Raw genomic sequence first — 22108 nt, 5'->3', positions numbered from 1 at the left:
TAAGGATCTCAAAGGAAAAAAAATTCGATCATTTTCAAAAATAACTTGTTTTTGAATTTAATAGTGAGAAATATGTTTCTGAAATTGAGAAAGTTGTGGATGATTTTGAAACAACTGAAGACATGTTCAATATATTTCTTATCCATTTAATGTCGACTTAGATATGAAACGAATTGCAGAAAAAATGGCTGAGATTTTTCAAAAGGAGAAAATATTACTTGAAAATGAAATTATTACATTGCGAAATGATATCTTCCTAAAAGCCAGATCATCAGAAGACTTTTGGAAATATGTTTGCTGAGAAAAGTACCCAAATGTAAAAAAATGCATTGAACTTTTAAATTCCTGTTTTGGTTCCACGTATCTATGTGAATCGGCCTTTTCGTATTTAAAACAAACAAAGATGAAGAACTGCTCTACTCTTACGGACTTGCATATAGAAGATTCTTTACGGTTGGCCTTATCACAGTATATCCACGATTTTGAAAGCTTGGCAGATAATATTAAGACACAAACTTCACATAAATAAAAAATTTAAATACATATGAATTTAAAATAAGGATTCTGAATTGTATTTAATTTTAAAATTTATAAACAGCATTTTTTAATGTGTTAATTAACTTTTTTAACCATGTGCAATGAAATGCTTGAGATGGTAGAACGTAGCACATTTGGAAGAAAAAAGTCGATTGCATCACAAATTAAGTTGACCACCCCTGATATATACAAAACATAAACAGTTTTAATGCTATTTTATAAATTTTTATGCCTCATGAATTATTAGAGTATTTGAGGACTGGGGTATTATTTCTACCCTATTTCTTCCTTCGTTTTGCATTTTTTAGCTTCAGCTTATTTCATACCCTCTGCTAGGTCCCCCACTGCCTCTCATCTTATGCATATATGTGTATATATATTTGTTCAGTCTGAAATCTGTTGTGCTAACTGTTATTCTGCCAGAATGCTCCCAAATTTTGATAAATTATTATTTTTTTCTTACACCTTTCTAACTCGGGCTTATGGGAATATTATTAGGTCCTACTATTACCTGCAGGTAGTAATCAGAAACAGACAGCTTTTGCTGATTATTATTTGGATGTAGTGAATGGTGCTAGTCCTTGATAACTCTATATCCTTATATGATAATCAGATATTATAATTTTAGTAAAATTTGTTATTTTATTATTTTTTTTATTTATTTATTTTTGAGGCTTCTCTTTTGTTTATAGCTTAGGGCACACATACCTTTTCTTTCAGTATTAATTAGTCTGTTTTCCACTTTTATTTCTAAATTGCATATTTTATACAGGGTGTCTCAAAAATATTGGTACAAACGTTTAGGGAAGGTAGGTAACATCTAAAGGAATGTGAATCGCATAGGAACCCATAACCGGAAACGTCACCGTAAGTCGGTAGGCGGCGCTGTTCATCAGTTCGCGAGAGGGAAAATTTCTGGTTTACTCATTCAAGCAGTAGTCGCCGCATGAAGAGCATGCATGGATATACAAACTGTGAGCTGGCAGACATGCACCTAGTGTATGGATTAGCACAGGGCAATGGACGAGCCGCTCATCAAATTTATGGAGAACGCTTCCCAGACAGACATGTACCGGACCACCATTTGTTTGCGCGTGCATCAAAATTTGTGCGATTATGGGTCATTTAGAAGTAACAGGAGTAGTGTGGGCAGACCACGTTCGATGCGAACTCCCGACATGGAAGAAAGTGTGTTGAATGCTGTCCAGAATAATCCTACTACCAGCACACGTACCGTTGCCTCTGCCTTAGGAGTGTCTTGTTGCAGTATAAAGCGTGTCTGGCACGACGATTGCTTACAAAGGGTTCAGTTACTGTTCCCCCAAGATCATTCTGCACGTATGGCTTTTGCACAGTAGTTTCTCCAAGAAAGTGTTCAAGACTTGAATTTTCCAGCCTATGTTTTGTTCACGGATGAGGCTTATTTCACTCAGGAAGGCTTATTCAATCAGCACAATGCTCATGTGTGGGCTCACGACAACCCACACGGTGTGTGCCCCCATGCGGCACAACATCGCTTCGCAATAAATGTGTGGGCAGGTATGGTCGGTGACTGCTTAGTCGGCTCATACCTGTTACCATCCCGCATGAACTCCGCTAAATATCGGATCTTTCTTGAACAAGTTCTACCAGGGTTACTTGACGATGTTCCAGAAAATGTGAGACGCAACATTTGGTTTCAACATGATGGGGTGCCTGCCCATTATGGAAGGTGTGTTCGTGACCATTTGAATAGGCATTTTGGGCGTCGATGGATTGGCCATGGTGGACCCGTTGCCTGGCCCCCACGCTCACCTGATTTATCGAGCCTTGATTTCTTTCTGTGGGGGGGGCCCTCAAATCTATCGTGTATGAATTGCCTGTGGAGACGGAAATGGATCTTGTGGCCAGACTCGTCTGCGCTGCTGCTACTGTCAAAGAAACTCCAGGTGTGTTCGACCGTGTCCGCCAATCCATGCTGCATCGGTGTCACGCATGCATCGCGTCTCATGGTGGAGCCTTCAAGCATCTGTTGTAACATCATGAAATGCATCCATCTCGTACTCCATTGTTAATATTATGTCAAATAAATGTTTGCCACTAATTACTGTCATGTCATTTCTGCTTCTTGTGCCTCTGCTACTTTCCCGTGACGTTTCCGGTTATGGGTTCCTATGCGATTCACATTCCTTTAGATGTTACCTACCTCCCCTAAACGTTTGTACCAATATTTTTGAGACACCCTGTATATATATATACAGCCACTCCCCAACTAACATAATACTCAACTTACCAAAATTCAACTTTACGTAAGTTTTTGCTGGCCTATGCAAACTTAAAAAAAAATTGTTGAAACGTATTTTGCATCCCGTAGGAATAAATGGAGGTATCATGAAATATCGTAATATGAACTCAATAACACATTGTTTTTTTTTGGTAATTTGTTCCAAGACCTCGGAAGTTCAAATTTTTGCTATATAATTTCTGCTATAATATGTTCCATTATAAGAATCAATTTTGAATGCCTTTGTGATATTTTTCTAAAGCACATTTCTGGAGGTCACTACCATAAACCAATAAAAACAATTTGTACTTTCCAGTTTATTGGGCTTTACTGTTAGCACAATCTATTATAAACAGGTAGTAAACTCGATCTTATTGCATTCGCTATAATACCAATAACTGGAATTCTGTGGATTTTTATGTTACGATATTATGGTGAAATGAGTTCCCCTTCACTGAAATCTTCAATCATATAAAATATATAAATAAATTTTCAGAATCTTCTCTTCATTCCTATTTACTTATTACAATGGTGAAGGGAAAGGGACCAACGGAAAGTTCGAGGGCTGGTAGTGCTAGGAAGCGAAACAAAATTGATTTAGAAATGAAGATTAATTCAGAAGTACGAAGCAGGACAAAGTTTGTCATCTATTGCACGGAATTAGGTATCGCTGCTTCAACAGTGAATGCTATTTTAAGGGACAGTTCGTTAATAAAAGAACATGTTAGAGGATCAATGCATTTAAGATCAACGGTGATCACAAAACAGCATTCAGGTGCTATATCGAAGATGGAAAAGTTATTAATATATGGACGGAAAATCAGATTCAGAAGCAAGTGCCCCTGAGTGCAATAGCCATTCGAGCAAAATCAAGAAGTATTTATGAAGATATTAAGGATAAGTACAGCAAATCCCAAACCAAGTTTATGGCAAGTAACAGGTGGTTTAATTGGTTCAAGCATCGCACTGCTTTCCAAAACATTATTAAAGAATGTGGTGAAAATTTTTCTCTGCAGCTGCAGAAAAATTTTGTGATATGTTGGAAAAAACCCCTTCTAAATCTCCACAGCCCTCAACTTCCGCAGTGGCATGCTTATCAGCTGGAGAGTTAATTCTGGCAACGATGCTCGAAAAGTAAAACTTGCTAATGTTATGCCTGTCTCCTCTCTCTTTTTGTAAACTTTTGTAATTTTTCCTGCGCATGAGATAAAAAATTTAATAAATAATTTTATTTACATGTTCGTTGAATATTTCTTTTTTGCTTCAATCAAATTCAATTAAATTTGCGAGTGCTACATAAGCATTTAGGGAAATTCTGACTTACGTAAAATTCCGACTTATGTAGAGTTCCACAGAATGTAACCCTTACGTAAGTCGGGGAGTGGCTGTATGTATATAATTCTCCATATTCTATATTATTTAATATTGCAATCTGATTTAATGTTTAATTGTTTATTAGATGATGACATTAATCAGTTCTGTTAAGTTTAAATTTACTTTACATATTATCATTCTTCATTCATTTATATGCCTTTGCTCCATTTTTTGAACTGTTGGTTCAACATTTGTTTCAATTATATATATATATATATATATATATATAAAATTCCATTTTGAGGATTAATGCCCAGTATTGTTCCCCATATTAATTCATAGAAAGTTCTTTTATGTTTCTACTTATGCATTTTCTTAGATAAAAAAATTCTGAAACTGGCTTCTATAGATAAAGGAATTCCTGAAATTTGCACTACTGAAAATATACTTTTACTGGATAAACATCTTTTCATCATAACAATTCTTTACAATACATAACAATTCTTATTTTATAAATGCATTATGCAGTTACTTATCCAGTAGTCTGGATAACTCTTATCCAGTTTCTTATGCATTACCAGTTGGGATTATCTTTTGATGGCTTAAACACAGAATTCTCCTGAATGCTTGCATACTTCTGCCATGTTAAATTCCTGGACTGCACAAAGAAAGTACGCTGTGGATAGTTGAACCAACACTGCTCCTCCACAAATAAATTTTCGTCATTGAGAACATTAAACTAGAAAACAAAAAATAACTTAATATAATAACAAATAACAAGAAAAATTATTTTTATAGCAAACAAAATTTAACAAACTGCTTATTTTATTTTTTGGAAGATGAAGAAAAAGTCTGTTTTATTGCATCATTTGTCCATATTAATATTGCTATTTGTTGAGAACAGTAACCGTTTAGCAATTTGGCATATTAAGTGAAAAAATATTCATGATAATGGAAGTTATAAAAAAAACAATATATTACTGAAATGAGAGCATGTTAATGATTACCACTAGTTTCCCTCGATGAACTTTATTATTAATTGATTTATTTCTTTAAGTTGATTCTATTTATTATGATTTTGTTTACAGAATTAATATTCATTTTGCATTTAATTTATTACACCTGTTAATCAACAGGTGCAACAATGAGTCAACATTCAAAATTGCAATTTGTTTGTTGATTTTGTTTATTTTAACTATAGAGGAAGTGGCCATTACATATTCTTTTAGAGTTTAGCTTGTTCTTTTCACTCCATTTTTGGATATCATATGGGAAATATCCATTGGCATTTGGTTGGATAGCCAAATGAAAATGGATATTTCATTGTGATTTCACTGTCTAATGCACATCTACAAACAGCTCTCAGCCTTTGCACAAGCTGCTTTTGAGATCAGGTGGACAATTCTATCACAGCTCAGCCAGCAGCAAGACCAGTAAATTAACAATTGAAGAAAACTTACTTGGATGAATCACTGAAAACAAGCTGCCAAATGGCAACCCTCTCCATGCAGGCACTCTAGCCCATCAACTTTTCCCTGTCTACTGGGAGGACCCCCAGAATAGGAAGTAACTCACTCTTCATCCCTCACCTACCTACCTCAACCAAAGGACACCTACCTACCTCAACCGAAAGACACCTTCCTTCCTTATGCTTATATCTTCCTCCTGACTATGAATCCCACTCTCATGCTATCTACTCCCACTCACCCTCTCCCTTTTTTTTTCTGGTCTCCATCCAGAAAGCTCAGGTGACCCTTGTGGAGACCAGCCAGAGTATAATGGACAGCCTGGCTGACCTCCCAGTGGTGGAGACAGGCAACATAGGGCCCCAATAGGGACCCTGCAACCAAGCAGGACATAACAATATAACAAAGCACAACAGTACATAAACCAGACACTACACTTTTCCTGGCTTTTGCAGTAGTTCTGCATTTCATCACAGAGTACATATGGCACAGATGTGGGAAGCCACTGGTGGCATCTGACCCCAAATATTATGCTGCTATGCAATTTCATTGCCAGCAGCCGAAATATTCTTCTGGGAACCCACAATCATCGATATTTCCTGAAGATGTGCTTTTGGGAATTTTTTTCAAAAGAATCCAAATTCCAATAGAAGCAGTGCTTCTATTGGAATGAGCAGAAGTCTGGAAAACAAGATGCAGGATATTTCAGAGACTGCTGGGAGTCATTGCGGTACAAGTAAACACATGGGTTGTGTTAGGGTAGCTAAGAAAAAGAACAGGTGCATGTAAACTTTCATGTACACCAATGCTAGGAGTTTGGTAAATAAATTTGATGAACTTGAGGTATTGCTCAAAGCATCAAAGGCAGATATTGTTGGGATATCAGAGACGTGGTGTCACAGAGATATAAGGAATGGAGAACTGGAATTTGGGGAGTACAATGTGTACAGAAAGGATAGACAGGATAGGAAGGGAGGAGGGGTTATGCTATTAGTTAAGAAACACATAAAATCCAAGGAAGTGAAGCCAGTCGACATCGCTGGACAGTGCAGTGTAGAGTCAGTTTGGTGTGACATAAGCATTGGGAGATCAAAATTGAGAGTAGGAGTGTGCTATAGGCCTAATGACTCTGATGAGTATAATAAGAAACTGTACAGGGAAATAGAGTGGGCCAGTAAATCAGAGAGTCTTATAATGGGGGATTTTAATTTCCCAGATATTGACTGGAATTTGGGGGCTGGTCACTCACACACACTAGGAAGGCTTTTGTGGATTTATTGGATGATTGTTTTCTACATCAGCATGTTCGGGAGGCAACTAGAGGGAGTAAAACTCTTGATTTGATTTTCAGATTTTCACCAATCTTATTGCCCTGCTCTGTACTCATTCTAGCAACTCTACATCCTTCCTAAAATGAAGCTTCCAGACCTGTACACAGTATTCAAGGTGTGGCCTTACCATTACCTTGTACAATGGGATAATCACCTAAGGCAAAGAATCACAGGTGGACTAGTGGATAAATTGTTTATTAAGAAAAAAAAAAAAAAAAAAAAAAGGCAAAGGAAGCCCACACGAGAAGCACGGCAATTTTCGAAAAAGTTTACCGGTGAAACTATGTTACGAACATTTTTTATGACGCCAGAACTTCCAATATGACTGTTCGAGATTCAATTAGTTAATTCAATTAGTGATTCTAAAGAAAAAAGGTCAGGTTACCCCCCCCCCCTCCACTTCGGGAGGAGTTCAAGCTCCCATGGGATTCAACTTCTACTCCAGACCGATAACACCCACCATCTGTTTACTGAGCGAGCAACAATACAAATACCGTTACGGCAAAGTACTTTTACCGGTAAATTTCATCGAACTTTTGCATGCTTCTCGTGCAGGCTTTCTTTACCTTAGCCTCACCTCCTTGTCCCTGCTAGCAAAATTCCTATATATCATTGACAAGACTCCATTGAGCTGCTCTGGCAGCCCATCTGCACTGCTCAGCAAACTTCATATCTGATGCACAATTACCCCCAGGTCTTTTTCACTCTCCACTTCCCTGAGTGTAGTACCACATGGTTGGTACATTTCTCTTTGGTTACTGCTACCCATACGCAGTACTTTGCATTTTCCAATGTTAAACTTCCGTTGCCACTTCTCAGGCCATTTGCCCAACTTATCTACATCCAGTTTTTAGCATTTTTAGCATTAGTAGAGGCATATGATGCAAGAAAGCAAGCTTATATAGCATCAGCCAAAAAAAAAAAAAATAATATAATAATAAAATAAAATAAAACCCCTTCCCATTTCACCCATCCATTCACTCCAAATGTTTGTCTAGTTCTGCCTTTAACTTATTTAAGTTGCTGACCTCCACTACAACAGATGGAAGTTTGTCCCAACTATCTGCTGGCTAAAGGAATTTCTGCACATCTATTGTACAACTGTCTTTCCTCAATTGTCAGTTGCAGTAGCATACTGTCTTTACTGTCATTAACAACCCTGCCAACCTTTGTATCATCTGCAAACTTGGACATTAAGCCTGATATACCCGCATCAGTATTACTGATGAATACAAAAAACAACAATGGGCCCAGCACCGAACCCTGGGGAACTCCACTAATAACATTAGTCCAAGAAGAACAGTATTCATTGATTACCACTCTCCATCTTCTCCCACTCAACCATCCCTTTATCCATTGTAGCAACTTGCCCTTAATGCCATACTGCTTCAGTTTGTACAGTAGTCTTCCACGTGCAACAGTATCAAAAGCTTTCCTGAAATCCAAGTATATGACATCAGAATTATTTTTTGCATCCAGTTCCTTTGTGTTCACAAAACAGTATCCAGTCAAATTAGTCAGACAAGAGCTCCCTTTAACAAACCCATGCTGTGTCTTACCTATTACTGCAGTCTTGTCTAGATGATCCTGCAATGCTTCTTTAACCAATGACTCCATTATTTTCCCGGCACACAAGTTAAACTAACAGGTTTATAGCTACTTGGTGTCAACTTTTGAAATCCCTCTGTGAATTGGGGATACATCTGTGCATCTCCAGTCCATGGGAACCTCTACTGAGTCTAAGGAAGCTCTCATAATTAAGGCTAAGGGTCTGCTTACTTCCTTTGCTGCCTCCTTTAATATAACTGGATAGATCCCATCCACCCCATGTGCCATTTTCATGTTTAACTTCAACAATTTCTTCTCCACTTTGCTCTCAGTTATTACAAAATCACTTAGCTCCCTGTTAGAGTTTGATAAACGTCTGGCACTCCCCTCACTGAATAACTCCTCGTGTGTGAATGTAGATGCAAAATACTCATACAGTTTATCAGCTACCTGAGCATGACCATCAATAGTCAAACCATCTATGTTAAGTGGAACAATCTGATTCATCCCTTTCCTTCTAGAGTTTACATAAGTAAAGAACTCTTTGCTGTTTTTCTTTGCATCCTTTGCCAAAGATTTCTCGCAATCTACCTTTGCCTGCCTAACCTTCTTTGTGGCTTGATTACAGACAAGCTTATATCTGTCATAGGCTTTTGTGCCACCTGATACTTTATATGTATCTCATACATTCTTCTTCTCTGCCAAGATCCTCATTAATTCATCTGACATCCATTTAAACCTTTAACAGTATTTCTTATTGGTATAAAAAGCCTAGTAGCCTCCAAGATTAAGTCCCTGAAGGCTTCCCATTTAGAATTCACCATTAGTAACATCATCAGTTGATCCCACTGTATAGAATTTAAAAATTGTCTGAGACCACTGTAGTCACCTTTATGAAAGCAAAAGCCCTTCCCTTTACCCTTGACTGTAGTTACATTTTTAAGTAAATCCCACATCAGTACACTGTGATCACTGTCACCCAGTGGTTCCTTTATCAGCAGATTCTTAATGCATGAATAATCACTGCTGATAATCAGATCAAGAGTATTACTCCCTCTGGTTGCCTCTCGAACATGTTGCTGTAGAAAACAGTCATCCAATAAATCAACAAAAGTCTTGCTAGTGTGCAAGTGATCAACCCACAAGTCAATATCTGTAAAGTTAAAATCCCCCATTATAAGACATTCTGATTTACTGGTCCACTCTATTTCTCTGCACAACTGCTCATTATACTCAACAGATTCATTAGGCCTATAACACACACCCACTCTCAATTTCCCTTTCCCAGTGCTTATGTCACATCACACTGACTCAACATTGCATTGTCCACCAATGTCAACTGGATGTACTATGTACTTCCTTAGATTTTTTGTTTCTTAACTAACAGCATCACCCTTCCTCCCTTCCTGTCCTGTCTATCTGTACACATTGTACTCCCCAAATTCCAATTCTGCCCTGCTTATATCTGTGTGACACCACATCTCTGATATCCCAACAATATCTGCCTTTGATGTCTTGACCAGCACTTCAAACTCATCAAATTTATTAACTATACTTCTAGCACTGGTGTACATGCAAGTATACATGCATCTGTTCCTACTCCTAGTTATCCTAACACAGCCCATGTATTTACTTGTTCCACTATGACTCCCAGCAGTCCTGGAAATCCCCAGCAACTTGCTTACCAGACTGCTGCTCATTTCAATAGCAGTGAAAAAAATCACTTTTGCCTCTGCCTGCGCCCACTGTTAATCTTTTAGTCTGTGTATTCCCCCCAAGCTAGCAGTTTTCCGACCCACCTAACACTGCCTACATAAGCAAATATTCTTGCGCCTTCTCTATTTAAGCGTACCCCATCCCTGTAGAAGCAGTCTCTCCGGTTAACAAACATAGACCACGCTGAAACAAATTCTACCCCATGAGCCTTGCACAATCTCTCCAGGGCCGAATTGATTGACAAAGTTCTCATCATATACTCCCTCCTATTGTCTCTGGGCAAAATTGCAGACACTTTCAAATTCAACCCTAGCTCGTGACTTTTTCAACACTGATCTGTACTTGTTAATTAAATCTGCAGATCTCTTACTCTTTAGGTCATTAGTGCCAATATCACCTTTTGTGCCCTTAAAAGATATCTGCTGTACAACATCAACTTTTGCCCCCTGACAGACCCTGGTCCTGGTCCACCTATCCTTTTTGCATAATATATTTCCCATCTCCCTGACAATAGTCACCAACAATAACTAGTTCCTGTGGAACCAGTGCATTCTGCCTTGGAGATTGCCTCTGTGTTGCCTGCTGCACAGGAGTGAGCTCTGATGTTAAGTTGGGCAGCTGAGAGCTTGATGGGCCCCTAATATTAATTTCTTCAAGGGCATCTACCCTACACCTCAAACTCTCATAGACACCCAGAATGCCGAGTTGGTGCCTAATTTCTTGGCACTCTATGCACCTAGCATACACAAAGACATCCTCCTTGGCTAAATCATGTCCTGTTCCAATAATAATACACTTTCCATAAAACTGTTTTAAGACAGACATGTTCCATAAATTTTACAAGAAAATCATAAAAGTTGGAAGGTAAGAATATAAGTAAGAGTAACTGGAGACAGCTAATAAAAATATAAAATACAGAAAACTAATATAAAATAAAATGTCAATAATCAAAAATGAAGCATCATACTTTTCTTAAAGCAGATGGTATAATGTTGGCACAGCAAGCTATTCTTCTTAAGTACTGTCCTCCATTTTTATCTAGAAAACAAATATTAAAAAATAATTTTAAATAATCAAAATTACATACTCACTCAACCCAGCATATTGCCAGATAAGATTTAAAGCACTGCCTTAAATGTAAGGGGTGAGGGAGGGATCTTACTTTCTTTAGGCACGGCGCCAATTGAAAGGGGGGTTCTCCGAGGAGGTTGCAGCTCCAATTATAAGGGGGTCTATTCAGTTGAATTTGTTTGATTGATATCCCTCTTTAATCAGTACCCCTCCTTATACAGTTATGACCTTATCTGTGTGCCTTGTGGTTTTTGTTTAGGACCAGGTCTCGTATACCCTCAACATAAGAGAGAGAAGAGTAACTCATCTTCCCCTTATGCCGCAGTTTGGACCTGCTGCGTTGTGTAACTAAAGAGGAACATAATGAAATTAAGTTCCATCCCTAGGCAATAACATTAATTGAACTTAATCAACTCAGGCAATTACTGATGTGATCTGGAGTTTAGCAACGAGGCAAGATTGCAACAAAACAATCATTTATTACTTATGTATAAAAACACATTACAAAGGAAAATGCACATGCATATATCACTCTCATTCCCATCATATTCTTCTTCTTCTCATTAAAGTTATTAGATTTAAAAGTTATTACAGTTTCACTTATACCAGTTTAGCATTACAATGATTCCTTGAAGTTACACCCCTTTTACAAAGGGTCATACAGTTAATATAACAATATATAGTATCCTAATACATGTATATATATATATGTGGCCATTGCCCTTGCTAGATATCAACTGGATATCAACATCTCATTCTGTATTTGCCCCCTCCTTTTAATATTTAAAACATTTAATATTTAAGACATTTAATAGTTAAAGTGCATACATTGGATTATCAAGCTTTTACGTTAACTAGTTAATATTCATGATACTACACTATTCTACCGCGACATAATACATCTTGTGTATAACATTCATAAAAACATAGAAAGGAATCATCTTTTAAAGCTAGGTCCGTCTGCTGTTTCATTAGAATAATCTATCACTTTCATACACAACTGATAAAGCATTTCAGCTTACCCATTTACTGTATCTTCTCCCTTGTTTCCTTGAGCTTCCTCCTGCTAGTTGTTGTTGTTGTTTGGTTTTTAGGAGCATTAGCAACTAAGGCCATATTGCTCCGGGATATGCGGTGGTCATTCCCTGACCTTCCCGTATTTGGTGGTGATGGGCTCGAACCCCGGTCTAATCAAGAAGCGTGTGCTACGCACTACCGCTCCTTCCCACCTGGCTATGGAGGCGCCTCCTCCTGCTAGAGCATTTCTCTCTGCTTCCTTCTGCTGGCTGGAACTACTTGCTTCCCTCAATACGATTCGCACTGGCACTTTTTTACTAGTACTATCACTACAACCAGAAATCATGACTCTCCAAAATTTCTATCTAGGTCTATCCGTAATCTACTTATCTACTTCTCCTCCAGTCTGGCTCTCCTCTCCTTTTATATCAGGAGCAGATCCCCTTTTTTTTTTGTTCGTTCTCCTACTCGTCTCATTGGATGTTCCAGTTCCAGGGCCAAAATCCCAGATGGTCCGAGTATCATGTCATGACCAAAGAATCTGTTGACTCATCTTCTAAACCTCTTAACGAGCAACGAACCATAGGTACGTCATGATTTTCTATGGTCACTAAGGAGGCGCTTCTATCGCAGATGCTACTCTTGACCATCTTTGGGCAAGCGAGATTGTTACCCAATATCTAGATCATTCAGAAAGAGCTCAAAGTATTTGTTGCTTACATGAGAAGCGACTTTTCACCCCTTGCTCTACCCCCCGTTCTGGTGTCATCCCATACATGTGAAGCTCTTGTAGCTTTTACATGTTTACGAGAGAAGATAGTTTCCCTTGACCCTTTTCTGACCTTACAACGGAAGTTTACCACTGTACTGTACATGGTTTCTTCTATGCTAGTTACGAGTGGGCGGGCTTTCCTTAAGGTTTTTAATATTTTAATTCAAATTTTGAATAATATTTGCTTGATTCTACTGGTTTCCGTCCTTGTTGATGGTATTAACAGTTTTTATGAATTACAACACAATCAAATAGATATCAGCAATTAGGGAAACCAGACTAATACTGATTTTATCAATTACTAAAGATTTGATCTATCCAAAAAATTTTTGGAAAAAAGATTACTGAACTTATAGCTTTAGTACTAACTCCTAACATTTACTAGGATAGGGCCTCAAATTTTTTTTAATAAAGTCAAAATTTCCAGATTAAGGATATACACTGGAACAATGGAAAAACACTGGAACAGTTACTTAAACCTATCATGGATATCCTTCCTGAGAGCAGAATTATTAATAACAATCTTCTGGTTTTAAATGCTCTAAAAACAGATAACATCTCTCATGTGCAAATCTTTGACTTCAATAGTCTATTCACCAGCATAAACCAAGCTAACTTAAAATCTGTGCTAAATATAATTTTCAACAACTACATAGATATTATTGGTTGTAAGTCTGTCTTTTGGAACAACCTCGTTAACCTTTGTGTTTCCAACAATTACATTTTTGATGGTAAATCTATCTACTTACAAACCATAGGTACCCCCATGGGTAGCCCTGCTAGCTGCGTCTTAGCTAACTTATACCTATACTGGTCCGAGACAGCTCTACCCTCAGATATACAGCTTTATAGATACATTGATGACTTGATAATTTTCAACTACCCTACTTTTAAACAGGACTTTGCTGGTTTTTACCCCTCAGAACTGACCCTGGATAAAACGAATAATAATGACCTTTCAGCCAATTACCTAGACATAAATATCGACAGCCCTCATACTGCTATCAACATATACAACAAAAGAGATGCTTTTAGCTTCAATGTAGTCAGTCTTACCCATTGGCATTCTAACATTTCTAAAAGAGTTCATGCAGGCATAATTCTTTCCCAATGTATAAGAATTGCAACAATATGCAATAGCATCAGTCTACTTTCAGACAACATTAAAATACTCTACAATAAATTACTACAAAATAAATTCCCGGCTGCTTTCCTCTACCATCACTTCAAAAAAGCATTTAACATTAATAAATTTAAAAACATTACAAACTACGAATTAGTTCTAAACATGTTTGTAAACTAACTTCCTTTACATTCAGGCCTGTACATATTGTATAGTTTTATACCCCCAAGACTCTGTTGGGTCTCACAGTGTGGAAAGCTCGTGCCCATGGATTGTCTATATTCGGGGGTATTATGTTATTTGTCTTGTCCTATCTTCGTTACTGTTTATTTTACTTTATTTTTTATCTTAAAAATAATATTTTGATTTTAATTTCATTAACATTGCCATTATTGACCTAAACACATGAGGCAATTGTTCAGTCATCTGTCCAAGAACCAACTGTGGTACGGGTTTGCAATCCCCGGACAGCCAGAGCACTACTTTATTCACCTCCATTCCAATTACTTTCTGCTGTTCTTTTTTACTACATTTTATTTCTCGTGAGCAATTAGGCTGGCCGAAAGCAATATCAAGATGCTATTTCTCTACTATTGCTACTTGTTTCTTCTATTACAAAGTTTAGTGACTTTTCCACACTACTTTGTTAGTTTTTGTTTCTCCCTCTGCTGGCTTTTTGCCTCATCTGTTTAAGTGCTCACAGGAACTGTACCCGTCACACGGGTACAGTTCCTGTTTATGAATTCACACCTTCTCCCTCTCCAAACGGGGCCACTTCAACTGACATATATACACTGCACGTGAACATTCGGCTCTCTCCTTTGGTCCCAATTGACTTTCAACATCTTCCAGTCCATACAGACAGTAAGTATTCTTGTTTTGCCCCCCTCTCTTAGATTTCTTTGATTTTAAATTTCATTCTTTTTCCACAGGATTCTATCGACATGAACTTATTTATTTATTTATTATTATTTTTTAAAGTTTATTTATTCTTTTATTCTTCCTTCTGGTCTCTGTCTGGTCGGCTATGATGTATACGTATACTTTTTACATGTACATCATAACAGTTACAGAGATCTGGCTTATTGTGGTGGCAGTCATCCTGAAATAGGTGGGTATATGGGATGTGTTAGGGTAACTAAGAATAGGAGTAGGAGCATGTATACCAATGCTAGAAGTATAGTAAATAAATTGGATGAATTTGAAGTGTTGGTCAAGACATCAAAGGCGGATACTGTTGAGATATCAGAGACGTGGTGTCACACAGATATAAGGAATGCCGAACTGGAATTTGGGGAGTACAATGTGTACAGAAAGGATAGACAGGATAGGAAGGGAGGAGGTGTTATGCTGTTAATAAAGAAAAACATAAAATCAAAAGAAGTGCATCCAGTTGATATAGATGAACAGTGCACTGTTGAGTCAGTTTGGTGTGACATAAGCACTGCGAAAGCAAAAATTACAGTAGGAGTGTGTTATAGGCCTAATGACTTGAATGAGTACAATGAACAATTGTACAGAGAAATAGAGTGGGCTAGTAAATCGGAATGTCTTATAATGGGGGATTTTAACTTCCCAGATATTGACTGGAACTTGTGGGTTGGGCACTCACACACCAGTCAGACTTTTGTGGATTTATTGGATGATTGTTTTCTGCAGCAGCATGTTCGAGAGGCAACCAGAGAAAGTAATACTCTTGATCTGGTTATCAGCAGTGATCATTCGTGTATTAAGAATTTGCAGATAAAAGAACCACTAGGTGGCAGTGATCACATTGTACTGACGTGGGATTTACTTAAAGATTTCATTACCATCAGGGGTAAAGGAAAGGGTTTTTGCTTCCGTAAAGGCGAGTACAGTGGTCTCCGACAGTTTTTAAATTCTGTACAGTGGGATCAACTGACGATGTTACCAACAGTAAATTCTAAGTGGAAAGCATTCAAGGAATTAATCGTGGAAGCTACCAAAAGTTTCATACCTATTAAGAAATATTGTTCAAGGTTTAGGCCTAAATGGTTGTCAAATGAACTAATGAGACTCGTAACAGGAAGAAAAATGCATGGGATGCATATAAATTATCAAGCGACTCAGAAGCCTATGGCAGATATAAGCTAGTCTGTAATCAGGTCACAAAGGAGGTTAGGCAGGTGAAGGCAGATTACGAGAAATCCTTGGCAAAAGATGCTAAGAAAAACAGCAAGGATTTCTTTACTTATATAAACTCTAAAAGGAAGGGGATGAATCTGATTGGTCCACTTGACATCGATGGTTCGACTGTTGATGATCCTGCTCAGATAGCAAACAAATTGAATGAGTATTTTGCATCTACATTCACACATGAGGAGTTATTAAGGTTTGAAAATGGCAGAAGGTTATCAAATTGTAGCAGGATACGTAATGATTTTGTAATAACTGAAAGCAAAGTGGAGGAGAAATTGTTGAAGTTAAACGTAAGAAAAGCACCTGGGGTGGATGGGATCTATCCAGTTATATTAAAGGAGGCAGCAAAGCAACTAAGCAAACCCTTAGCCATAATTATGAGAGCATCCTTGGACTCAGGGGAGGTTCCCATGGACTGGAGATGTGCAAATGTATCCCCAATTCACAAAGGGGGATCGAAGGGTGACATGAGTAATTACAGACCAGTTAGTTTAACTTCTGTTCCGGGTAAAAAAATGGAGTCACTGGTTAAAGATGCATTGCAGGATCATCTAGACAAGACTGCAGCAATAATTCAGACACAGCATGGGTTTGTTAAGGGAAAGTCTTGTCTGACAAATTTGATAGGTTATTATGATGTGGTTACAAAGGAACTGGATGCAAAAAATAATTTTGATATCATATATTTGGATTTCAGGAAAGCTTTTGACACTGTTGCGCATGGAAGACTATTGTACAAATTGGAGCAGAATGGTATTAAGGGTAAGTTGCTACAATGGATAAAAGGATGGTTAAGTGCGAGAAGACAGAGGGTGGTAATCAATGGGTGCTGCTCTTCTTGGATTAATGTTATTAGTGGAGTCCCACAGGGTTCGGTGTTAGGTCCACTGTTGTTTTGTATATTTATCAATGATATTGATGAAGGTATATCAGGCTTAATGTCGAAGTTTGCAGACGATACAAAGGTTGGCAGGGTTGTTAATGACAGTGTGCTACTGCAACAGGATCTGGATAATTTGGGCAGATGGGCTAAGAAGTGGCAACTGAAGTTTAACCTTGACAAATGCAAAGTACTGCATATGGGTAGAAGTAACCCCAGAGAAACATACCAACTGTGTGGTACTACACTTAAGGTGGTAGAAAATGAAAAAGACCTGGGAGTAATTGTGCAGGCAGATATGAAGTTTTCTGAGCAATGCAGACAGGCTGCCAGGGCAGGTCATGGGGTTTTGTCAATGATATATAGGAATTTTGCTAGCAGGGAAAAGGAGGTGATTATCCCTCTGTATAAGGCAATGGTCAGGCCACGCCTTGAGTACTGCGTACAGGTCTGGAGGCCTCATTTTAGGAAGGATGTAGATTTACTTGTACAGAGAAGGGCAACAAGATTGGTGAGGGGAATGAAGGGATCCTCATACCAAGAGAGGCTTAAGTTCTGCAAATTGCAGTGGCTGGAGACTAGGCACCTGCGCGGTGATCTGATTGAGGTATATAAGGCCTTGAATGGGTTGAGCACGCTGAATTCTGATGGGATCCTTCCATTTGTTCAGATTACAAACCTAAGGGAGCATAAATTCAAATTAAGAAAAGACAGATGTAGAATAGATGTGCGGAAATTTGCCTTTAGCCAACGGGTGGTTAATTGCTGGAACAAACTTCCATCTGTCGTGGAAGTTGATAGGTTGAATAAATTTAAGGAGGAACTGGACAGGCATTTGGAGGGAACGGTGTGATTTTTTTTTTTTTTTTTTGGCTGATGCTGCATAAGCTCATACATTTGCTTTCTTGCATCACATGCCACTACTACTACTACTCCTATGATTTTCGCTGCCGACCCCCAGACAAAATAGTTAAAGTCCTAGGACCCACAGCTTTAGGTATTACAATAATTATACTTATATTAATTGCATTTTATTTCAGGTAATTTGTTTTTTAGCATACAGGTTCTCTCAATTCTTCCATGGTTATTACACCTGATAGCTCAACTCCCCTACCAAATACACAAATACACTGATAATTACTTTTTTGTCTATATAATTTTTTAATAAAATTTATATTTTGCAGATTATACAATGATCTTCACATTACTCTTGTAACATTATTGCTTTTCATGCAACTAATAATAATAATAAATGAACATAATAAACAAAGAGACTGAATAACTTTCGGAAATATCCCTCAGCTGCTGCAATCATGTCTTTCAGTTAATAATTAAAAACAGATAGCAGAGCAATGTCATGACGAGCTATATGATAATCAGATAACACCCATTTAGAAGATGTGGTATAAAAAAGTGGGGGTGCTATGCTGCTTTTTGTATTTTTGTCATTTTTTTTGGCATACACTACTCAACAGTGTATAGATCACTGCTCAAATAAGATTCAAAAATATATAGTTTCTGTTCTTTTTTATCTGTGTATGTGGGGGGGCAGCCTTTTTACACTACTACATTGATTAGAGACTGACAAAATTAGATGTCTCTCATATATCAAACATGCTGGATTTTTCTTTAGTACAGTTAATTATAATAATTCTTATATTAATTGCACTACAGACAAGAAATAAAATACAGTATATATGCCCTCTTAACTGACTTGCTAGATTAATCAATGCCTCCTCCCTTTAAAACACTGTCTGATGATCAAAGCACATTGTATGTGCCTGCAACTAATCTACATTTTGTTCCTGCCATTATTACAGGTGATGAATTATGGGTGTATGGCTATGACTCAAAAACAAAGGTTCAGTCCCCTCAATGGAGGACTCAGTCTTCTCCATGGCCCAAAAAAGCAAGATGCTTCTATAAAATGTGAAAATCCTTTTATAGAAGTCACAAAACATTGTTCGTTATTGTCCTGTATAGTCAAATATCGAACCATAATACTACAAAACATTTCATTGGCAATTGTGCAAGTTCAGAGAAAATGGCCAGAAAGTGAGCTTCAGTAAATTGGCATTAGCATAATGACAGTGCCACTGCACACTTGCTAGTTTCCATTCAAGAATTTTTTATGAGGCACTTAATTACCCTGGTCCTCATCTGCCATATTCACAAAATTTACCTCCCTGTAACTTTTATTTTAAAGCTCCCTTGAAAGGTCACAGATCTGCAATGACTGAGAAAATTATTTAGAATGCAACATAGCAACTGTTAGCAATTCTCAAGAAACATTTCTGAAATGCTTCCAGACGTTGCTGAAGTATTAGAATTAGTGTATACAGTATCAAAAAAGACTACCTTGAAGGAGATCCATCTGAATAGTTGGTAAGCATCATCATTTCATTTCCTTAATATTAGTTTATTCCCTGAACTTTTTGTTCATACCTTGTATATGATTATTTCTAATTACAGAAAAAAAAATTCTTCACCCAAAAACTATCAGCAGTGTTGTGTTCCAAGAAATTTATAAAACTAAATAAAATACTATCTAAATAAAAATTCTCAAGATAAAATCCTCGGTCTTCCTTGCATTAAGTCTGCACTTAATGAAACCATTTTAGTCCTCTGTACCAAGTTTATAAGTTGTCATGACCTGCCAATAACTGAAAATTATTTGGCTTAAGACTGGACAAGGTTGTTGTTGCTGTTATTTGGTTTTTAGGAGCATTAGCAACTAAGGCCATATTGCTCCGGTGCGGTGGTCATTCCCTGACCTTTCCGCATGCTCCGTATTTGGTGGTGACAGGCTCGAACCCCGGTCTAATCAAGAAGCGTGTGCTACGCACTGCTGCTCCTTCCCACCTGGCTACGGAGGCACCTTACTGACTGGACAAGGATGCAATAATTTAATCTGAATTATCAAACTTGAAGCAACTTTTTAGCCTTTTAAAATATTCTAAATCTCCTAAGTTAAGTATAGTATAATCTGAAAAATCTGTTAACTTTTTTGAATACTTTCTAAGGGTAACCAATTTTACAAGGGGAAAGGTAATACGCTGTCCATACCTAAACAAAAGGACTGCAGGTGCTGAATTTATGCATCTTGTTCCAATAATAATTTTCGACCAAATTTCTTTCCGTTTTACATATTTCCTAAACTGTTTTCTTTTTTTTTTTTTATTTCTAACATATCAGATCATTCATTTTGTGAGACATTCAATATTACAACTCAACAAAATTAACAGAATATGTTTTTCATGAATATTTTATTGCAAACACGGTCACCGAAGACAAATATCTGATATAATAGGCATTTTAGCATGCAAATTCTGAGTATCCAATAAAAACTGATCTACCATCTTACAGAGCTGCGCATTATACAAATTATTCATGCCTATAAAAACACAGGTTGCAACCACATCACTTCATTCTCATTTTTTGGCCTGCTCAGTTGGATAGCCATATCTAAGTACTCAGGAAGGCAAGCCAATGTCATTAATCACCCTGGTCCTCATCTGCTATATTCACAAAATTTACCTCCCAGTAACTTTTTTTTAAAGCTCCATTGAAAGGTTACAGATCTGCAATGACTGAGAAAATTATTCAGAATGTAACATAGGAACTGTTAGCAATTCTCAAGAAGCATTTCTTAAATGCTTCCAGAAGTTGCCAAAGTGTTAGAATTAGTGTATACAGTACACTAATTATTTTTCTTTTTTTTTTTGTGACTGCCCAGCTTCAAGCCACTGGATGACCTGAAGTTGGGCCGTCGCAGGCAGATTATTTTTTTATTATTATTATTTATTAATTAAAGCAGTCCCAACCAAACAATGGCAACTGCGCTGTCAGTTACACATAATTTAGCAGTACTCTTATATACTCCCTCTCCTGTTTGCCCAAGTACAGAGGGGAAAAAACTGCCATGACCAAAAAGATTGATATGAACAAACTGAGAATAATCAAATTACATAAAAAATAAATATACATATAATTAAATTTCAAAGTCCAAACTTCATTGGAAAGAGCCGCATCTGTTCAGAGTCTGTTTAATTCCAGCAGTGCAAGGAGCTGCTGAGAATAGAAATGCCAGCACAAGGAGCTGCCGAGAACAGAAATGTCAGAACAAGGAGCTGCCGAGAACAGAAATGCCAGTACAAGGAGCTGGAGTTGTAGTGGATATAGCAGACTCATGCCTCCATCATGGCAAGCCTTTAAGAATGATTTCACAGAACTTTAGGTAATTCAACACTACACCATACTGCATTACAAATCGAAGGCTTCCAGATGCAGAAGAGTCTTACGCCTAAGAAATATTGCAGTTGCAAAGGCTTGGAAAGCCAAGTTCTCCTGTTTATCAACTAGAATTGTCTCACAGCCTTCAGCCATAAGATTGAAATTACTAACCCGAGATACCAATTCAATTCGTAGATTGCTGTACTCCTCACAGTTGCACATAATATGTTCCCATGATTCTCTTTCGCCACAATGGCAACTAGATCTTTCAGTGATTCCTAAATCATGCAACTTTGCATTAATCGAACCATAACCAGTCAATAAGAACATAGCTTGTAAGTTTGGTGCAAACCATTTAAATTTTATCGAGGCTGCATTTCTTAAATCTGGGATAAAATTTTGTGTAATCTGCCCTTTATCACACACACACTCCAACGCTCTTGCCAGACTTTTACCAAAGCATCCCAGATTCTTGCCCTTTCCTTCCTGGGATCTGCCAAGATGTCCACCTCTATATTCAGAAAAAAAACAGGGAATGCCACAGCAGACGAAGTAAGCCAATTCAGATCAATAGGCAATTTTCCAGTCACAACCTGCAAAGCTGGGATTGACACAGTTCTGCATGCCATGCACATCCTAAGGAGCATTACTCTTTGAATGGAACTGAGCTTTCTAGT

At 37.6% G+C, this 22108-nt stretch overlaps 1 protein-coding gene across 1 annotated transcript in view; it reads right to left on the bottom strand.

Annotated features, from left to right (window-relative positions):
• LOC150083702 (PRELI domain-containing protein 2-like) overlaps nt 1-22108 on the bottom strand; it is a 77618-nt gene that overhangs the window by 9977 nt on the left and 45533 nt on the right. Inside the window, exons 4-5 of the mRNA XM_090378574.1 lie at nt 11143-11213; nt 4693-4853 (exon numbers count right to left, since the gene is read on the bottom strand). Of these exons, the coding sequence (XP_090234700.1) occupies nt 4693-4853; nt 11143-11213 (232 nt within the window). The remainder of the gene's footprint in view (nt 1-4692; nt 4854-11142; nt 11214-22108) is intronic.

Source organism: Mastigoproctus giganteus, chromosome 7, assembly GCF_048544385.1.
Source record: "Mastigoproctus giganteus isolate SK-2022 chromosome 7, ASM4854438v1, whole genome shotgun sequence".
NCBI lineage: Eukaryota > Metazoa > Arthropoda > Arachnida > Uropygi > Thelyphonidae > Mastigoproctus > Mastigoproctus giganteus.
Note: the sequence above shows the minus strand (reverse complement) of the source record. Positions and strands in the feature narration are given on the sequence as shown.